Raw genomic sequence first — 21,464 nt, forward strand, 5'->3', positions numbered from 1 at the left:
AAAATAAGGAAAACCTCAAAACTCATATTCTGAAATGTAACTTTCAGCAGTCTGTCACCACTACAGAAGGGTGATCCAAAGGTGGACATACTCTTGTAGACAGAGCAAAACTTCCCACCCGTGGATGAAAGCTCACCTGCAGATGCAATCTGTCCAGCCTTCGAAGCAAAGAGTTAAAAATCCAGAACACCTGGGGTCCAGCTATGTTTACACAGCTTTAGGTTAATACCTTAAATTCTCTCAGAGTCAATTAATCTATCATTAAAATGCGATTAATTGCTACCCCACAAGGGTAGGCTTAATGAGGAGCAGCTCTCTGATCGTGATGTCTAGAAGCAGGTTGGCTACGGGCACGTTGGGTTATCCTGGCGTTTAGGCTTGTTCTTAACATCCGACTTGTGCGCGAGCGCCTTGAGAGCTCATTAGGCCTAATCTAACAGCACCTGTCGCCAGCGGAAAGCTGAATCTGCCAAACGCTGGTCCAGAGCCTTGCCCTGCATGGTAACTTCACCGAAGTCATTGGAAATACCCTGGTGTAAGATGGGTGCACCCAGAAAAGGAATTCATCCCACTTCAAGTACCCGCAGAAAGAAGTTTAGGATGAGTCAGCTTTGCATTTCCCAGAGAATTAATTCCATCATATGCTTTCCAACTTAAAAATAATTACGAATTTACATTAGAAATATTTGCTGCTAGTACTCATAGACTTCTTCTATGTCCATAGGATCTTCTACTTGTACATATTTTTGATTTTAGTTAGGTCTGGGGTTGATCTTCCCTTAGAAAAAGTAAAGATCAATTTAAAAAACACAATTTAAAACTCAACACTTCTTTACATGAATTAAATACATGAGCCATTATTGGGCAAAAAAAAATCAACCTACTGCATTTTATTCTGCATAGAGTATAGGTTTCTGCCCAGTTTTCCCTCTTACCTTGAAATTACCAAGGATTAAAATAATTCATGTTATTGGTTTTAACAAGAGATAGTGATAAATTATTGAATGACCCCAAGTATTCTGCAAGCATTAGGGTTTCAAAGCAGCAGCCCACGAGGCCTGCTTTGGGCTTCTTGTGATGTATTATTCCACCCAAATTAGCGCGTGCTGCAACCTTCCGTGATGTGAGACTAAATTAATTGTTCCTGTTGTTCCTTGGAAACTAACATTTCTCTAATGATCCAATTTCTCATTAGGCAACACTAAAATACTGCTTTTGCTAAAGAGCAGTTTGCCCAGAGAGGACCTCCTTGGCATCTGATTTGTCGTGAGCTGACGGCAGGCGTAGTACCTTAAAACCTGAGAAAATTAGAGCTATTTTTTCTATATGCTTTCCACACGCTACGTGTGTACGATTCTTCATATCTATGAAAATGCCTAAGGAGAATATTGCTGTTCAGCAAGAACAGCAAAATAAATGCATCCAAGTCCATTGGTACAAGTTGGCCGCGAGAACCTTCCTTTCGGATGACGTTTAGGGCACACCAGCTTTCACAGGCCGGAATTTGAACTTCTTTTAGGTCTGGATTATGCCACGTTTTTCAAACGATCCCATTAATTCCAGCTGAACTCCTGGACAAACATGGCAATGCCCCACGCAGGGAAGCGGGGAAGCGGTCCCTCGCCTTCCCGGGCACGCAGCAGCGTCAACGCACGGGACTTAACGCGTGTTAAACTCCTGCATGGACGTTCGCGGCCAGGAGCAGCAAGTCCTTAGCTCAGTGGGCTGTAATCCTGCCTTCGAGAGGAGGATTAGAGGAGGATTAAGCTGCAGTGAACCAAGGTCACCCTACTCCTGAGTGACAGACTTCTCACAGGGTTTTAGTACAGTTTGGAAAATGCCCGTTGGCTTCACGCTGCTGTACGGTTTACCCTGCCTTTCTGCAAGGGCCGGTGTAGACACGACCTTGGTGCTGGGAGCTGCAGAGGTGCGTCTCTGGGGGGGGGTGGGGGGTGATCCTTCTGATTTCTGCAGTCACTGGAGAAACTTGGGGTGGCTGCAGGGTGGGCAGCATCTTTGCTGGCTACCGCAGCGCGGAAGCGATTCCTCCATAGCTATTGCCTGCCAGAAGCTGGTGGGAGCTGCAAGTGGAAACCGAGCTACATGCAAAAGGGCATGGATGCGGTGGAATGGTAGGTTTATTGAAAACCAAAATATAAAGATTTCATCTATCTTTTTTTTTCTAAAATGTTATTCATACTTTCTATTTTGGGATGTGATACATAAGCATATATCCTGCCTGCAGTCTATAAGCATGCAGCTCTGATTCTGAAATGAAAAGTTGTCCCATATTTAAACAAGAATTTCAAGCATTCTCAATGTAACATTCATTGCAAGGAGATATTTAGGTATCTGCCTCTTTCCAGCATCCATAGAGGTCACACTAGATTCTGAATTTATCATTCAGTTAGAGGTTTTCTTATGAACAAAAGGTATTTGAATAATTAAATTCAGTTAATCAGTTGAAGTCTAACAGAGGATATGAAAAACCTAAATTGAAGATAGACACGTCGAAGATACAGCTCATATTTTTGTGCAGCTATGTGCATATATTTTGCTAGCGAAAGCCTTTTTTCCTCTGCTGGTCACTGGAGGCTGGATTGCTCTGAGTTACCTGGCAGCTAGGGAAGGGCCTCAGAGCAATTATGCTTTTAAATGTGCACGTGTGCGCGTCTGTGGCTGTCTAGGTATATATATCTTCTAAACGACAAATTAGCCAGCACATCTGAGAACTCTGCGTTATACGATAGTTTATTACGAGCTACACAGTAATACTAATTGCACTTGTAATTACCATAAAGCCTGATGGAAGAAGCAGAGCATTTACGGGATGGATTGCAGTGGCTGAGCCAACGCGGGTGGCCCACCAAGAGCGTCCCCCCACCCAGTGCCACCCATCTCCCCGCATCCCTCTCTCTTCCTGGGGCCCTGCCGGTCCCCGAAACGTGCTTTTCCTCCCCAGTAAGTCCCGCAGCGCAGGCTTGCGTTATGCAATATGCGTGGGTTATGAGTTATGCAGCCATTCCTGCTTAATATTCAGGTTTCCGTGCAGCTCTCATTAACTGCCCTTGCATTAGCTCCCCGATGTGCAGCGCAGTTGGGCTCTGCTCATTTTACAAAGAGAATATGTTGACCTTCAGTCAAATTCAAACAGATACTTTAGGGTATGATTTAGAAAGCTCGTCCTAGAAAATGAAAATTGTAGTGTGTCAGGCATTACAAATGTCTTTATTTTCTCTGTCTGTTTCTGTGGCTTCACTTCTGATTCAGCACATTAGCACCTGCAAGAAAAGCTGTTTTTCCAATGTTCTTGGCAGATTTCTGCTCTGGATTATTTTAGATTGCAATGTTTTGCTTGATGGCAAGACATAAATAAATCCATAGGCTCCTATTCCCCTTTGATATATGAATTAATAGAATAAAAGATGAAACCGTCTCCCTTAAAAAATGTTTGCATACATTACTCAGTCATGAAGCTTTCGGCAAGTTACTCATGCAAAAAATGAAACAAAAGCGATGTTCACTGAAGTTTTGTATTGTATTTCAGCAGGTTACCATCGGGCTACTAAGCTGATTTATTTTCCCAAGTCCTCCTTCTGGATACTCAGTCAATTTTAAAATGGGAGCAAGGAAATATCTCCGTATTTAGAAAAACTGATGTGCTGCAAGCAAACCTGGTCATGCAGCAACGGTGGGAGCGCGTAGCAAAGCCTTCTGCAAATAAAGCCGTTGCTTCTGTAGTAGATACCTGACTTCCCAGGACAAACATTCGGACAGCAAATTGACTCCTAACAGGACTGGGTGAGCCAAATACCTCCAAAAATGTTGTATATTGAGTCAGTCAACGCAAGAATCTGCTAACGTAAAGAGTCCTCAGTTAACTCCTATGTACTTAGCGTGGATGAAGAGCCTGCCGTAGGCTGCCACGGGCTTTGGCTTGGCGCCTCGAAGCTATACCTTGGGAGCGAAAACGTTTTCACAGGAGAAATTACTGAGGATCTCCCAGGCTAACGCCGGCTGGCTCCTGCCACGTTTCCCATGGTAACGTGAGCCGTGCAGAAAAGAGGGAAAGAGCTACCCTGAGGGGAAAAAAATGACAAGGATGGAAAATGCAAGCTTATGAAGCTGCTTGTTTCCCAATGACTAAACAGAGAAGATTTCTCCACTGCCTCTTTCTAACCCAGGCCACCACCAGCAAGGGGACCGCTGCCGTCTTGCTCGTGTCTTGGCGGGGCTCAGAACAGGCTCCTCGTTCGCTGAGGTATCTCTTCTCTCACCCAGAGCTGCATAAATGAACAAATATGGGGTTTTTTGATGTTATGAGTCAGAAAAAACATCATTCCACAAAAGTGAGGCCTCCAGAGCTGCTCCAGCCCTGCACCTTGTGTGAGACCGCCGCTCTTGCACTTTTCCTTCTCGTGCTGAACAAAACCAAATCTTTCAACTCTTTCGGAAAAGTCAGTTTCCCTCCAGTCTTCTTAAATGATGTTGCCTCTCGTGCGGCGGTCGCAATGCTGCCTCCCCTTCGGCGTATCACCCCCTCGCCCCAAGCCGTCCCTGGGGTACTGCTGCTTGGGCAGAGGCTCCTGCCCAAAGCCCACCTCCCTTAATGCGTGCCGTACCCTCAGCTTGCTACGAAAACCTTGAGCCGGGTTTTTTTCCCAGTTTTGTGGCAGTGTGTAAATACTACAATCCTTTCTGTGTTCCTGCATCCAAGTTGTGAACGGAAATATTCAATAGAATTAGACCAAGAAAGGATTCCTGTGGATCCACACTGAATTATCTCCCAGCGTAAACGTAATTAATGAATTACTTTCTGAGGGGAGAAAATGCTGTTTTTCCCAACAAACATCCAAAAGAAGTGAAATTCCGCCATTGCTGCCAAAGCTCCCGCTATCACGCGGTGCTGGAGCTCTTTGCTCTCCACCGCGGCCCGTTGTGGGTCCACATCGCCAATGCTCATCGGCTCGCCGAGCTCCTGCGGCTTTCATGAACATTTGCAAATATACGAAACTAGCACAGCACTGATCCCAACACCCAAATGCCTCCACACAGCACTCCGGGAGCGTTGTGTTTATGCCAGCAGAGCTCTACCAAGGGTTTAGCAGGCGGAGCGCACACCGAGACGAGAGCCAAAGGTTGTTCCAATTGCATTATAATGATGAACGGGGCACCCCCATGAGCGGGGAATTCGGGTGAAATCCATGGCGCTTAACTTCAGCCACCTAGGAGCTAGGTGTCCGATTAAACAAATTATCTAGCTGCCTCTGTGGTCAAGCATCTTGTCTGGGCGGCTTGTTAATCCCGCAGAGAGCTGAGGACATTTCGCTTCCATAATCGCGCGGTGGGAGGTGGTGCGAGGTGCTCTATGAAAATGCTTGCTGCACCCTTAGCACCCTTGGTGTTTCCTGTCTTTTATAATGCCACGGGGGCCCAGATGAAGGCTGTGTCAGGGATTGCGTCCTGACTCTCTGTTTTTAGGGATTTATAATTCAACCAGTCATTTTCACTGCAGGCTGAAATCTGGCGCGCCGACTCTGAGCCGAGACTAAGCTTAATCACTAAACTTAAAAGAAAAAAAAATCATCGTGGATGGTTTGTGTTACTGGAGTAGTTTTTGGTTTTGCGATGTTTTGCAATACTTTTTCTTTTTTGCATAGAAGACTTTTTTAAAGGAATGGCAAGAATTGCCGTGACACACAGACTAGAACAAGTGTTGTACAGGAAGAGATTAATAAATTGCCACAAATTTTAAGTGGTGACTAGTGGTTCCAATATACACCCATTACTTTTTTCATCGTTTTGAAGGTAATAACACAAATCTTCTTCGGGTCCCTGGAAATTATCTCATTTGTGGTACACGTTGCTGGTTTTGCGCGGTGCTAACAACTTAAAAATGTTAAAGCCTTTAATTGCTCAGAATGAGGTTTCCTTTGCTGTCTTCCCCAAAGGTATGAAAAAGAGGAAATTTCTAGAATAAAGTGTCCTTTTCATGCTGTGTTTTCTAAGCACAGATCAGCAGTTTAACTGCAAGCCAAAATGCTTTTTTTCAGCGTGAAGGTAATAAACTTTCCGGTTAAAAAAATGTTTTTGAAAAAGGCCCCAGATAGATGGAAATGTCAGTTAAATATGTGCTGTGATGAAAAGAACAGTTATTGCCCTATGCGAGCGCTACAGCTGCCAGTGAAGCTAAAATAAAATTACAACAACTTAAAAATAACACAAAGAATTTATTGGATTGCTACAAACAAATCCTAATGCGATCGGCTGCAAAAGGATTTGTGGTGCTGGTGTAGTAATTAGGGTGAATTTGACACATTGTCTCGCAATGTCCTAATATTAGTAATATTTTGTCAAGTGTTATAAATGATGTAGCGATGGTCTGGAGTGATCCTTTAATGGCTGACTCAGCTGGTGCTTCCTAGACAGTTTTTCATCGGTACATGACTACCCAGTCATTTTTTAAAAAATTACTGGGATTTCTGATAATTTTGCAGAAGAATTCATCATTGCAAAGCGGAGGGCTTCCCCTTGCAAAGCGCTGGCACGCTGACCTGGCGGGAGGCATTTCATGCGAGCGAGAAATGCAGCACGAAGCAGCTCGTCCGGAGGAAAACCCCGATGCGCGGGGAATGCTCTGAGTCGGCCAAGTCTAGCATTAGAGATATTTAACAATAGCTATTGCAGGAACATAACGCACCGTGCGTTAGAGGAGCAGCCCTTGGCTTGGGGAGCGGACGTGCCGCGGTGCAGGATGATGGGTAGCGCGGGAGAGCGGTCCAGGAGGCGCGAGGAGATGCTAAGCATAAGATCTAAACAGCGGCTGCAGTTTTATTAAGAGTTTTTGGTAAGTCACTCAAACTTAGATTACTTACCATGCCAGAATTTAATTATTTAGTCTAAAATTAAAAAATCTATCATTCATCTAAAATTCATCTAAAATTCTATACCGAATTTTTGGTCCATCTACCAAAGCAGCCTGCTGCTCATCCTCCGCCCGCCCCTGCCAAATTACGCAGTTTTAGTTCTCTCTGATGACTTGAGCAATAACATGGCACTACACTGTACAACAAATCTTTCATTATCTTTTTTGCTTCCAAATGGACTTATAAAAATATTTTTCCTGGTGTTTTCAATTACGAGAGAAAGCTTTGCACCATGTGGATGCCTCACATAATTCAACCGATAATCTCAGCAGTCAATTAAATTTTAAACACTTTTCCATTAAATACTTATTTTAAGACAGTAAATAATTTAACATGTTTCCATTTAAAAGTGTTTCACATCACAAAGTTTTCAATCTTCTTTTTTAATAAAGTGATTTCAATCTTCTTTTTTAATAAAGTGAGTCACATCATCCTATGTATTGAAAGTGAAATAAAAGAACTTTTATTTAAGGGGTTTTTTTAGCTAGTGTATTTGCTGTTAAGAATTCAGTACATATATTTCCATTTGCTAACTTAGTAGTATGTAAAAGTAGAAGAAAAATGGAAAAAAAAGAAACATGAAAACCCTGAAATCAGGAGACAAAACTGAGGTGCACTGACATTTTACCAAGACTCTGCATCAATTTCTATTCTGCATTCCTGTCCAAAAATGTGCATCTCCTTATTGTCATAAGTAGCAATGACCAGTGTAATTCAAATTACAGAACTGCTCTCCAATGCAATCACCTGTAGTGTTCAATATTTCTATGCTTTTTCTTTCCCAGAAGTGCTCTTACGTGTTTGTTAACTTTGAGCAAGAAACCTTGTTCTGCTGTAAACACTGTTTTAGGAAGTCAGTGTTTGCTGGGAACTACCTTTCATCCACTGACTGCAGTCTGAGATTTCCTCTCTTCATCCTGACTTAGATGATAAACTGGGAATTGTTTAGGAAGATACTTCTGGAAAGATGGGAAGAATATGCATCTCCCTCAGCGTGTGAACCAGAACATCTGAAACCCGGATAACGCAGCATTGCAGAAGCCGTAGCCTGCCTCGGGCCGTTGGCTTTGCACGCTCATTGCATGCGTGGCAACACGCAGGACAGCACCGGGCCCGGGAAGGCGCCGGCCGACATCGGTGGGGCTCGGCCTCCATGAAATCCCGAGAGTCAGGCTGGGAGAGGTCAACACCCAAAAGTCATCTGCGTTCAACGTTCATCGACTAACACGTCTTAAAAATGTTGTAAACGAGCTGGGAAATACTCGCTAGATGAGGATGCGCTGCAATTCCATTTTGTGTATTTATCTCATTCACTTCATAGCACGAGTTATGTTTCCTGAGCGTCATTCACGAGCGTAAGCCGCTTATCCCGGCATCATTCTCTTCTCATCCCTTTTCTCCTTACAGGCATCAATGGCCTGGAATTATCCCAAAGCCTTAGGAGCAGGGCTAGGTGCACAAATCCGGACGGCATCCAGCGTGGCGGGACCTTCTCTTGGCGTGGGCATTGTCACCATGAGAACGGTGCTCCGCAGCCACCGTGCACGACATGTGGAAGGCCCTGATAAGAGTTCCCTTAAAGCCTTTTAAGGAGATATGACTGCGAGTGCACTGCTGTCCTGCAGAAAACAGTGGGGAAGTCCACGAGAAACTTAGCGGGCACTGGACCAGCTTAAAGGGAATTTGCTCACTTCTAGTTAGTTTGTATGAATTGAAAGCTTTTTGTAAATTAGTCCTACATTTAAAAAAAAATCTTTAAGTTGGCATGTGTATCTGCTGCCCTTAGGCATTCCCCTGTGGAATAATTGCACTTTTATAGAAATTAATGTTTGCTATACTCTGCAACGCCTAGTTTACCTTTCGACCTGAAAGCAAAACACTGGGCCGCGTAGCTAAAGCCTCCTCGTTTTAAGGCCAACAGCCCAGAAATGTCCTTTTCGTGCTCTTTACAGAGCTACTTCCAACGCGTGGACTTTTTTTTCTTTCTTCACGCAAGCAATCCAAATATAAGAAGGCAAGCTGTGTACGTGGGACTTGCGAGAGGCGGGATGTGTATTTTTAGGAGGATAGTGACGTTCCTGCAGACGCACTTCTGCGCTTACGTGCTCGCTGCCCCTACGCATCCCGGTGACGTTTCCCAGCCGGAGCTTTGCCGATGACGTGCTTCGTGGAGAGATTCAGCGACTAGGTGGAAACGGGTGATGCTGAGTAGTATGCAAAAATAAAGTTGGAAATCAAATGATATACTGCTTAAAGACAATTCTTTATATATAGAGATAAATATACTGCTTTTTGTGACTGTGAAGAACATGTCCCAAGGGCAGTTTTGCGTGGGAGCAGCAATCCCTGGTGCTCAGCACTCAGCTTGTGCAGCCGGAGGGCTGTGCTGGCCGGCGCTGCACCAACGCACGTATCCGGACCGTGGGGCACGGAGACGGATCCCTCCTGGGCCCCTGCAAATGCAGAGACCTCTGGCGCGGTGCGTTGATACTGGGTAATTATTGCAGATTTCATAGCGAGCGGGGGCTGAGCGAGCAAACACGTTGGGAAAATTTGTATGCCGAGCTGCTGATTTTTAAACTTTAATATCTTAACTACTTATTTATTCGAATGCCTTATGCACCTCCTTTACAACGCTGTCTATTTGCTTGCAAGATTTTACGTAACGTTTGTTCAGACAAGGGGAGGGGAGAGGCTCGGGGCGGTCGCCCCAGCACATTCGCTCCACCCATCGCGTTTCGTAGCCTACGGTCACGCATTTGCAGCATGCCCTGCTATTTTACGGATGCTTGTGGCCACATTACGATTCTCAGCAAGTTGCTCGTTTTTGTAGGAAGGAGAATTTGTGGAAGAAGGTCAAAGAAGATTAATAAGGCGCAAAATGTCTAATAACTACACATATTAGACAAAACTCGGAGAATGATTACTCTGACGCTCACACTGTGCTGCTCGATCTTATTACCCTGCATTAGTGGAATCCGTAATTTACAACTTCAATAAACTCCCAACCTCTTTGTGCCAAAATATACATTGCTTTTGTTCTTATTAGCTGCGTAATGGGAAGATGCATTATGCAACATAATCACCCTGCATAAGCAAACTTCTAATCACTGCTAAGAAATCCTTTATGAGCAACTAACAGAGACAAAACCGGACAATTCCAAGATTATGTGCGTTCACCTTCAGGTCTCCAGCGTAATAGATATTGCTGACGAGTAGAGGTCGCTCACTCTTGGAGGAGATGTCAAAGAAAGGGCAGGCTCCAAGTACCAAAGTTCACACGTTCTGCTGTGCAGGAAACACGCGGGCACTTTTTTGCCAGGGCAGATCATAGCCACAAACATAAACCAGGCCAATCTATACAACACGTTACCACTTTGTCTTTTGGATCTTCCCTCGGTCTCCTGACTCGGTTGTCCTCAGCTGCTGCACGTCAAGGAGGTTTTTGCAGGCTGAACCTAACTTTTTCAGCCCAGTGCTAGTCTTCATTTCGGTCACTTTAACTGCTCCTGCAAAAAGCATTTTCTTACTTTGTTGTGTCGCCTGTGTCGCACCACTGTGAATATGTGGACTGGTTTTCTCTTGCATACATAGTGAGCTCAAACAATGTATCTTCATTTTAAGGCCTTTCTGGCCAAATCCATCCACTTACCTATCATGTCTTTTACAGTACCGAGCCATATTGCCTGCACTCATTCAGCGAGCGGTGCTGACCTGGGTTGCTGATGTTTAATGTATTTAAACAAACTTTGTTCTCTTCTGCAAAGTCACCTTGCCGTCCTTTATATTCCCCCTTATTATTTTATCTTCTAGGATGACAATAAACAACACAAATGATGATTTGTGGCCCTGGTTTTCCATGCAGACCGCTCTAATTTCATTCTTTCCCTGGTGCCTCTGTTTTCTTCGCCTGTTTTAGATGATGTTACTCTGAGATTGTGTGTTTTGGGGGCTAGCGGGCATCCGTGCGTACGGTTAGAGCAGTGGAGCCCTCTTGCCCATCCCGCTGCAGTGCAAGCTGTCATAACAATAATAGCAGCAGTAGTAATGGTAATAATACTAATAGCTTTAGAGAACCCCCATTTTGGTGCCAGATGGGAGAGGGTAAGCTGGGGGAATTCAGGAAATACGAAATGTCAAATTGCACCACTTCCACACACGTATGCACGCAGTAAGGACGTAGGCACCACTTGGACCTCTGCAAATTATATAGGTGCTCTTGCAAATGTCTGCAACGGGCACTGTGCGCTGCATGCCTTCCCCTGCTATTCAGGCACGTAGGGTAGGAAGCGCACGGGAGCTGCGAATTAAACAGGGCTAAATCATGTTTTGGGGTGATTTCCCTTGGCCGCCGGTGCCGGGCAGCGAAGCACTGGCTGCTTTGTGTTGGCTGACAAATCAGCCTGGATTTTAAGGCTCACTAAGGAGGTTCAGCAGAGATTATAAAACGATCATATTATTCAGTTTATAGAAAGGAAAGCAGACGCTAGTGCTGTCACTTAATGCTGCCCTCTGAAAGGCATTAGAAGCGACTGAGTAGAACAGCATGGGAAAGGTTACGTGCAATATCTACAGCTCAACCGCCATGCATTGTTTCACTCCCTAAATCTAATTCACTTTTCCACCCACTACTTAGTTTAATTCCCATGCATATAATGACTGGAATACAGCACTATTGTGCTGGGAGCCAGCAGAAAGACCAGGTAGAGGTCAAGCGAATGTCTGAAAAACAGAACAGATTATAGTAAATACATTGCTTTATTACGGGTTTTATGCTCTCATTTGTGTAAGAAAGAGCTCCTGAACTTACTGCTGATGGTTTCAAATATTTTCATACTGTTGGAGTAACAGTGTTGGTGTCCTGACAGAAGCAGGCTACAGCCGCTGGTGTCCTTGCAGGGTTGCAGTGGTTTCTCGGTGACAGCCGTAGCCGTTAAACCTGCAATAAGAACCGTAGGCAAACCATATTTACTGGGCCACATCACGCAAAGATTCTCCCTCTGGGTCTGGACTAGTGTGAGTTTGGGCTCTGCCAGAAATCGGTTCTTCACATGCTTTTATTACTGGTGGCGATGGTTCGGTTTTGTGTGTCTGAGAAGGAAAGCTTCAGACAAGGCAATTTGTTTTAAAGAGTTGTTTGGGGTTTTGCAAACTGTGAGAAAAATCTATAAAGGCGTTTTGAGTTTTTTACATGCAGAGATACACTTTCCCCATTTAAAAAAGCCCCCGTCAGGCTTTGCACCCCTTGGTACTCCGACATAACTAGAAAAAAAGGAAGAATAGGGAATATCACCACGATCATTTCACCAAGGAAGGCAGCTGGGTGCCAGGCTGCTCTCCCGTGTCCCTTGGTGCTGCTGGCACCCTCCGGTGCCGGGGTCGGCGAGCGACCCGAGCGGGGGGCACCGATGCTGCCTTGCCCCACGGCGGCCCCACGTAGGGAAGATGCTTTCAAGGAAGATATTCAGTGTAATTGCAGGCAGGGTAGCTGCATGCAGCGTGCAGCCGGAGCTGCTCCCCTAGCCCGGTGCAGCAATGCCGGCAATGAAATGGGCCTCACGAATAATCTCCATTTGCTTTTTTTTTTATGCTGTGCAGCAATGCTTCAGGATGTTCCCGGTGCAACATCATTCAATTCAGTAAACAGAGGCAGAGATTAATTTCGCCCTCTGAATTTCTCATTGGTTAAAATGAACTATGTCATTCGGAGAAGAAAACTGCTTGTCAAACATTTCATATTTAGCATGAGCATTACACTCCTGCACAGCAAACATTTGCACTGTTTTATACCAACTTTTCTGAATCCCTACACATCTTGACTTTTTACACCTGCAAATTAGTTGCATGAGAACAAAATTAAAGCATTTTAAAAGAGAAGAAATGTGGGTTGCAGGAAAGGCAGAAGGCGATATTATCAAGCGAACAATATGTCTTTTTATCTCTGACTTCTGTGAGTCAGTGAGCCGCGTTTCTGACACGGGCTTTCAGGGGCTGGAAATGCTGCAGCGCGAGAAGAAAAACAGAGCTGAGGCATCACCTTGCCAACGAAGGGCAATAAAGCAATTAAACAGCCCGGGGGCTGCTTTAGTTCTTTTGATTCTGAAAGTTTTTTTCCAAATAAACGTGTGAACTTATGGTTAACAGTATAATATCTATAAAAATAATTAATATCACCGGGGCTTTTATCCAAGGTCTCCAAGTGACTTTACAGGCAATTAATCCCATGAGGCTGTAAGTATTAATGCCATCCGTTACACAGCTGCGAAAGTGAACCGAGAAGAGCCTAATTGGCTGAATCGAATCCCTCGGAGTAAATGGGATGTGGGGTTTGTGCCTTCGAACCGGGCTGAAGCGCTGGCAGGACATGAGAGTGGGAGCGTGGTAGATGCCCCAGTGGACCAGGGATGTCCCCGCGCCAGCCCGGCCACCGACCTTCCTATTAAAGAAGTAGTAGAAGACCCCGGCGCCACACAACGCATTCCTTGCACGGAGAGGTGGTGGGAAGGATTTCAAGGTGTCACCACGGGGAAAGTAGGGTGGTGCTCATCAGGGGGAAAAAAGGCATATGGCCTTTGGGGAGCTTGAGGAACGGGGCTTTTTGCAGCGTCGAGAACATATGGTGCCTCGTGGACAAATGTTTTTCTCAGCAGTAATGTCCTTGACTCTTTTTTTCTGTAAAAAATGCTGCAATGAACAATTGATCTTGTCGTTTCCCACCAGCTACGCAACACACTGTAAGGTACCATCCAAAACGGATAAATCTGATATGCTGTAAAGCACAGATGCAGTCTTTATTTTCAAAGGGAAATCTTTCAGCCCGTCGAACCATGAGTATGACTCCAAGCTGATTTTGCATCATAGGATTCTTAGCAGGAATCGCAAATTACAAAATGCTTCAAAAACATGTTCTCCTCCTTTATTTCTCTTCTTTAATATTTTTGATTCATATTTTTGAACTGAAAGACATAATGAGGAGCCTACAGACAGAAGGTGGGAAAGGGAAAACATTTTTTTGGCATTATAAGCAGAGTCAAAGTCAGAAAATACTGTAAGGAACAGTTAAGACAGTCACTGTGGTGATCTTGGTTAAGGTGCTGAACCTACAGCGCAGTTTATAATGTTAATGTATGCAGAAGAAGTCAACAGCACAGGAAACTCAAAGGTTGGCTGTAAATCTTCTGTTTCCTAAGATCATTTTTCTGTAAACACGATGCACCTCTGTACCACAACTGATGAGTGACTATGTTATCTCAGTTTCTCTATATTCATACTCAAATCCTCTAGCTCAGCGGGCTGCGCTTGGAAAGAGTCTTGGCATTGGTGAAGAGCAGATTTTATTGCATTTCTAACCCCTGACCTTGAAGTCAGCTAATGGTGACCCCAGGCAAGGTCTAAACCCCAAGCAAGTCAGACTGGCTTCTGCATTAACCCAGAGCTTGAAACTGTTCAGGAGCTGCCTAACTTTTAAAACCCAGTAGGACACGGCTGGGTCTCAGGTATCCGGCCATCTCTTGCCCTGCACTTTGGTTAGTCAAGTAGAGCCGTAGAGCCGACGTAGGAGGTACGAGGCAGAGGCTAGCGGTCACTAGCAGAAGGAGATGAACTTCTGAATACTGGCAAAACTGTGTGTCAATGAAAAGAGGTTTGCAGTGGTTAGAAGCCGAAGAGCTGAAAGGGGAGCAGTTAACGTAGAAACACTGGTGACTTTTTTTTTTTTTTTTAATCTCAGATGACCAAAAAACACTCATGAAATTTGACACTGTTTGGTGACCACAGGTTGGTTTTGGCTTGAAACCATTGCCAGCAGAAGTCAGTTCAAATGCACGGCACGGTGCTAATGAAAGCAGACTTTGAAGCGGCATAAACAGCTGGCAGAAAATGAAGAAGTCTCTCCCATCTTCTGCATGGTTGCCCATCCACGGAGCACGGGCAAGCGGTTCGAGGACCTACGCCAAACAACACAATGTGCAGACCTGGTGGTCAGAGGTCAGGAAGTTCACAGGAAAGGTGGAGAGCTGACAGGGGTCTTCGGCTTCAGAAAGCGTGGAAGCTCTCGACCTAAGCCATTATTAGCAAAAACACAGAAGAAATGTCCCGGAAACAGAGCCGAAGGTTGCTCCTAGCTAGATACAGCTCCTCATCAGGTGGGCACAACCGCTGCCGTGAGCCGCAGCCTTGGTTTGCTTTCGGTGGGCCCCCTTGGCAGAAGCATGGAGCTCTCCAGTTATTTTCTGTCCTGTCGTTCATCAGGGGATGGAAACTCCTGGGCAGACCCTGCCCGCAGGTGGTGAGCTGCTCCCTTGGTAAAAGGAGGATGCTCGAGCTTTGCTTAGGAGAGCTGTGGTTCCCGTGCCCTTTTTCCCAGCTATTCCCTCGGCAGCCGCTGCAGGAATGAGGTTGGTGGAGCGCATACACCACCTACCCACCGCCCAGGACTGTGCTATGATTCCACCGAAATTTGGGTGGAAATCAGGAAACGGGGCAAGCTGGTGGCCCAGCTCTCCCATCCCGCTCCTGGCAGCTGGAGAGGGAGCGTGGGGCACAGCACGGCGGCTTCGGGGGCAGATTTGGGGACCGCCGGCCACGTGGCCGGCTGGCAGGTTGCCTCGCTCCTCCACGGCGTGATCGATGGCCATCCTTGCTGGGGAAATCAACGGCTCTGCTCACAGCCCAGCGTGGCCAGCCTCAGCACATCCGAAAATAAATCATAAGCGCTCACAGGGACTTCCAAAACCATGCCAGGCCCTCGAGGAGACATCCTCCGCATGCCGTGCCATTAAGGGCATGTTCTGCCGTAATGAATAGCCTTTTCGGTGACAAACTGGGGCAGCCCCGGGACAGGGGTAGGTAACGGGGAGAAGAGCTGCTCCCTGGGAGAAGGAGCGGCTTTCCCGGGGCTCGCTGTGGACCACTGCTTTACAAAACGACCTTAACCATTTCACTTGACAGTGTTAACTACACCCGTAGGTCAAGCCTGATGCTCTGCTGCCCTGCACCACGCGCAGCGTTTCCCCCGGCCGAAGCCACCACGCCGGGGCACGGCGACACCAGAGCCTCGGGAGAGGTGACAAACCTGTTTGCTTTACTAAATGCGGGGAAGAAAGGCTTCGGCTTCTCCGTTCTTTCTCTTGCAAACGCATAAACCATCACGTTGCTCTGGCCATGCACAACCCTGCCCCTGAAACGAGGTCTGCATGGTCCTTTGGTGGAGCCGCTAACCTGTGAAAGGTTTGTAGTGAAAGTCACCATCGTCTCGGCCACCCATTCATAAACAAGCAGCTTCTCTACACGCAATTAATTAATTCATTTAAAATCCGTAAAATATCATTTCTTTGCACTTATTCCCAGAAAGAGGAGGATGTTACACCTCCAAAACTGAGCAGACCAAAGGCGGTTCCTATCAATAGATGTGAACACCAGCAAAGCAGAAGGGACTCCCTCATACCAGTTCACTGATGCACTAAAATAAAATATGAAATAAAGCGAAGTAGAAATGCAATATACAAAACATAAGCTATTTATATGTCATTTTTTATATAACCTGAATTTTTATACCATGTTTTCTGACTCTGGCAGATCACGAAATGTGAGAGTTGAAAAATGGAATATTGCTGTGCTGAAAAAGTTATTTTAGGTCATTGTAGATATTTCTAAAGGCATTGGTTATAATCTGGCTCTTTTTTGAGATCATATTTCTACAGTTGTCTGGATTTATCGGTGGAAGCAGATGAAATGTAGTACCAGCAGCACTTTAAAAGCACTTTTAGAATGGCTCTTCTGAAAAATATATCGCCTATACAGAATATATAACCACGCGGTATGATCTACAGTTGCATCCACATTGCCAGCGAATGATGCAGGTCACCTTTGCTCCTCAATGACCTGTAGGGAATTTATTTCTAAGACAGCCTCTTCTGAATTTCAGGCCGTGGTCTGGGATCACTTTACCAGTTTGACCAGTTTGGGAGGTTTTAAAGCACAGCGTGGCTGGGGGGGGCGAGAGGCCGGGCGCCGGAGAGCGCGTTGCGTGGCCGGCAGCTCCACGGGGGCTGCGCCCGGGAAGCTTTCAAAGCGCTGCAGCACCGGGAGGTGCATAAACCTGCGTGGCGATGGCCCGCGTGGGCCTTCTCGTTCCGAATTACTCGTAGCTTTGTCAGCCGAGGAAAGAGAAAAGCTTAGGTTTAATAAAACCAGTAACAATTACAGATGTTTCTAGAAGAGACTGTTCCAGGCCTAAAAATCTTTTAATTAAATAAAAACTACTTTGACAAAGTTTTTGACATATGGGCAGGAAGAAAATTGCTTGACTGAATTGCATATTGAACGGCAAATTCTGGTAAAGGCAGAAAAAAATATATGTGTGAAATCCAGTCCACAGATTTACACGAACAATTAGAAGCGCATAGAAATGAAATGAATTACCCATGGAAAGTGTATAAATTCAAACCAAGCGGGATATGACACCCAAGGAGCGGGGTCCGATGGCAAGACCTTTTGTGCATGGAAATCCTATGAGTTTGAGGTGCAAAAGGTTGAAAAGCGCACATGCCACGTCTCTTGGGTGACGCCATCCTTGACGTGTGGTCCCGGCAAGGGCTCGCCCCACCGGTCCGAAGCTGCATGTGAAAATCAGTGAGAACACGTGTGCAGCTTCAGCGCGGCAAACCCGCGGAGACGCGTCCTCGTTCCCGGCTGCTTCGGAAGCGGAGAGGGCCGTGTCGCCCCGGCCGCGTCCCAGCTGAGCTCTCGCCGTGCCGCTCGCGGTGGCCAAGCGGGGAGAGCTGCTGCAGCGGCTGGGCCTAGGAGGTGGCCTTCGGGTGCACGTTCCCGGCGCGCACGTTCCAGACGCGCACGTTGGAGGCGGCGGGGAGAGGGCGATGCCGCGGGAGGCGCCGTTCTCAGCGGCCCCGCTCCCGCTAGATGGCATCGCAGCCCCGCGCTGCGCCGTGGGAGCGAGGGGAGCGGCGACGGCTGCAGAAACCCGGCCGCGTCTTGAGCTCGAACTTCGGCTTTTCGGGCAAACGGCGACGCAGCAGCTGGCGTCCGAACGCCGACGCTTTGTCAGCGTATTTTTTCATTTAACTATTTTTCTAACATAGCGCAAATAACACCACGCTGTCTCCTCACACCTGATGGATAAAAGCACTTTTATATCTTTTCTTTCCTTTTAATCCTTTTTCTGATTTTTTTTCTTTTCTTTTTTTTCTGGCTGCAAAAGGACCTTTCTCCATCAACTTGCACAAACCCCTTCGTGGTTTGCAGCCCAGCGTCCCCCTGCATCAGCGAGCTCCACAGTTTAGCAGGCGGAAAGTAGGCTTTTGGTTTAAGCTTGCGGCTTAAATATTTTACCTGGCCCCTCTTCAGCGCTTGCACTCGGTCCAGCACCGAGTCCTGCAGGCCCTCGTGCCGCGGCGCTCGCTGCACGCAGCAGGCGTATATACATGTGCATGTATGTAATGGGTCGTAAACATCACGCTGCGGGGCATAAGCCATCCACTAACTATCCTCCATCAGGAAGAAACCCAATCCCCCGAGCGGTTTTCACATCTCGGAAGCGTCTGGCACCAGGCAGACCTGCCACGGGAACGGCCATATCCTACATGTGCACATGCAGGCTGCAAAAACTCCTAAAATATATATATACACACAGGTGCTCTTCTTAGAAAGAGCTATTCGGGGGGTAAGGATGATGCTGAAAATGCAAGGGAGATCTGGCGAAATGTATTTCATTTCACACCTGTACTCACTGACCCCAGATACAGGTTGATGGATCAAGAATTGGAAATTATTTTATTTCTATGATGCCACCTGAAGTATCCTAATTCCCCGCCACAGATCAGCATCCCACTGTATATTTATCTCTGTGTCGCTGCAGCTGCTGATAAAGCCAAGCCTTTCATCTGCATTTCTCAGGACTGATTTGTAATTTCGAAAAGACAGATGTGCTCTAGAGCAAGAATAAATACAGAAATGCAACTGAAAATCCATTTTTCAACAGATTATGTCCTCTGTCAAAGATGAACAATTTATAGATGATTTTCTTCTCACAATTTTAACATCAGCAGGAGAAAACGTAGCCAAAAAAGTCTGTTTTTACAGGAGAACAAGAAATACAGGCGAAATGTGTTTCTCAAGTATTTACAGCACGTCATGCACGTGTCACAAAAGTCGAGTTGTGCATGTGCTTTTTCGGCTGTTGCATTGCACCGAAGCTGGACAGTTTCGCAGTTTGCCAGGGACGACGGGCGAATTTCGCCTTTTCTTTGCTGGAAACCCAAGTGTGCCGGCGGGGCGGCTGGGCCCGCGCTGTCAGGACGCCGCAGACCCCCGGGAGAGGCGTGGGGGAAGGGGCTGCTCCGCTCGGAGCCCAAAATCCTCTTCCAGGTTGCCGGAACGGGACGTTTCGGCCGGGCGGCAGCGGCCCACGCGCGGACCCGGGTGCCGGCGAGCGGGGGCCGCCTGGGCGGAGGGGCGGCTTCTGCATCCGCGCTGGCCGGGAAACCGGGGGGGGGTCAGGGGGCCGAAGCCCCCTCCCCCGCGGTGGGGCACCCCTCCTCCCCCGAGCAGCCGCGGCGGCCCCCTCTCCCCCGCCGCCGGAGGGGGGGGGGGGGCGGCTGCGCGGACACGCGTGGGCCGGCGCAGGGCGGGGGCGCTACTTAAGCGGGGGCGGCGCCGGCGGGGAGCCCCGCGGCCGCGCAGCATGCAGGCGTTCGGGCAGCCGCCCGCGGCCGCGCAGCCCCGCGCGCAGCAGCTGCTGCAGGCGACGGCGGGCGGCGACCCCTACGCGCCGCACCGCGCCCCCCCGCCGCCGCCGCCGCCGCCCTACCTGTGGCTCGACGGCGCCGCCGCGCCGCCCGCCCCCTACGCGCCCGCGCAGCGCCCGCTCCCGGCCGCGGCCGCCGGCGCGGGGGGCTCGGAGCTGGGCTGGCTGGCGCTGCCCGGGCCGCGGGAGCTGCTGGGCGCCGCGCGTCCGCCCTACTCCTACTCGGCGCTGATCGCCATGGCCATCCAGAGCGCGCCCGACGGCCGCCGCACCCTGCGCCAGATCTACCGCTACGTGGCCGACGCCTTCCCCTTCTACCAGCGCAGCCGCGCCGGCTGGCAGAACTCCATCCGCCACAACCTCTCGCTCAACGACTGCTTCAGGAAGGTGCCCCGCGCCGAGGACGACCCAGGTGAGCCCCCCCACACCCCACCCCCGGCGGGGCGCCCCGCGCAGCCCCCCCGCGCCCCCCCCGACGCCCGCGCCCTCCTCTCTCCGCAGGCAAAGGCAGCTACTGGACCCTGGACCCCGACTGCGGGAAGATGTTCGACAACGGCAACTTCAGGAGGAAGAGGAGGCGGCGCCCCGACGCCGCCGCGCCCGACCCGGCCGCCCAGGCCCCCCCCTGCGCCCGGGCGCGGCCCGACGTGTGAGCGCCGCCGGGGGGGCCCGACGGGGCGGCCTCCCCGCGCCCGCCCGCGGCTTCTTCTCGTCCCCAGGCTTTAAATCAAAGCGCCTTTTTGGGTGCCCCCCCGCCCCGGAATCGCGGCCGGCGCGGCCGCCCCGTCGGGCCGGCAAACTCCGCACCGGCGGGGCGAAACCGCCGGCGGGAGCTGAAAATGCAAAAAGCGGCGGGTTGGTGGTGGTGGTGGGGGGGGGGGGATTTTTTTCTCCTTTTTGGCCAGAAGCGCTGACGAGCCCGCGGGGGGCACCGACGGGGCGGGGGGCGCTCGGGCCCCCGCACTGCCAGCCGGGGCTCGGCGGAGCTGCCGCGGCGCCGGGGGGACCGAGGGGCCGAGGGAGGACAGAGGCTCGTGGGGACCCCCGGCCCGCGCTCTGCCACGGCGTTTCTCAGTAATAATAAATAAAAAAACCTTTCTTTTCTCCAAGCACAAAAGCTCATCTTTGTGTCGGCCCACGGAGCTGACAATAATTTATCCGCAGAGTCTGAGATTTAATCGGGCGTCCAAAATTAATCCGGATCCCTGCTGCGGAGCGCTTTAATTGCCGCTTTCCCGACGGGCAGCCTCCCCCCGACGGCGGCGGGCAGCGTCCGCGGGGAGCGGTGCCAGCTGCGGCCCGGCTGCTCCCTAAATACTGGAGAGGAGACGCGATGCTTTTGGCCATCTGCTCGCTTACCTGTACCTGCTCCCTGCTCCACTCTGCGCGTTGTTCTTTAAAGGCCCTCGAGTTTGAGGAAGAGGAAATTATGGGTTACGTAATGCTGCCTTTCCCTTCGGCTGCGCTGCCTCCTCCTCCCCCTCGTCTTAGCTCACGGCAAAAGTGCGGTTTTGTTAAATAAACAGCTAAACACGTTATTGCTGTAGCTTACAAGAAAGCAAACCCAAAACATAGAGCTGGGGTTGTTTTTGCCTTAGAAAGGGACCATAAAGCGAGCTTGACCAAGAGACAAACAGGAGCAAAACACAACGAGTCAGGTAAGACCCTGCAGGGAGGCAGATGCGGGATGCTGAGATGGAGGCAAGGAATAAGCTTTCCCGGCTGCCTGCGTAGCAGTGCCCAGCCTGCAAACACCCAGCGCGGGGCAGCCGCAG

The 21,464-nt window shown here is 48.7% G+C and overlaps 1 protein-coding gene and 1 long non-coding RNA gene across 2 annotated transcripts; one reads left to right on the top strand and one right to left on the bottom strand.

The window, feature by feature from the left end:
* Positions 1 to 7,366: 7,366 nt before the first annotated feature.
* LOC112992647 (uncharacterized) lies at positions 7,367 to 21,104 on the bottom strand. The gene is made up of 3 exons (XR_003261580.2): positions 21,049 to 21,104; positions 11,737 to 11,865; positions 7,367 to 11,648 (listed from the first exon to the last, which is right to left on the bottom strand). It is a non-coding gene; the product is annotated as an uncharacterized LOC112992647 (long non-coding RNA).
* FOXI2 (forkhead box I2) lies at positions 19,627 to 20,793 on the top strand. The gene is made up of 2 exons (XM_064514449.1): positions 19,627 to 20,101; positions 20,191 to 20,793. Exons 1-2 carry the CDS (start codon positions 19,627 to 19,629, stop codon positions 20,340 to 20,342), a joined length of 627 nt encoding a protein of 208 aa, XP_064370519.1. The 3' UTR covers positions 20,343 to 20,793.
* Positions 21,105 to 21,464: the final 360 nt, after the last annotated feature.

This window comes from Dromaius novaehollandiae, chromosome 6, assembly GCF_036370855.1.
Source record: "Dromaius novaehollandiae isolate bDroNov1 chromosome 6, bDroNov1.hap1, whole genome shotgun sequence".
NCBI lineage: Eukaryota > Metazoa > Chordata > Aves > Casuariiformes > Dromaiidae > Dromaius > Dromaius novaehollandiae.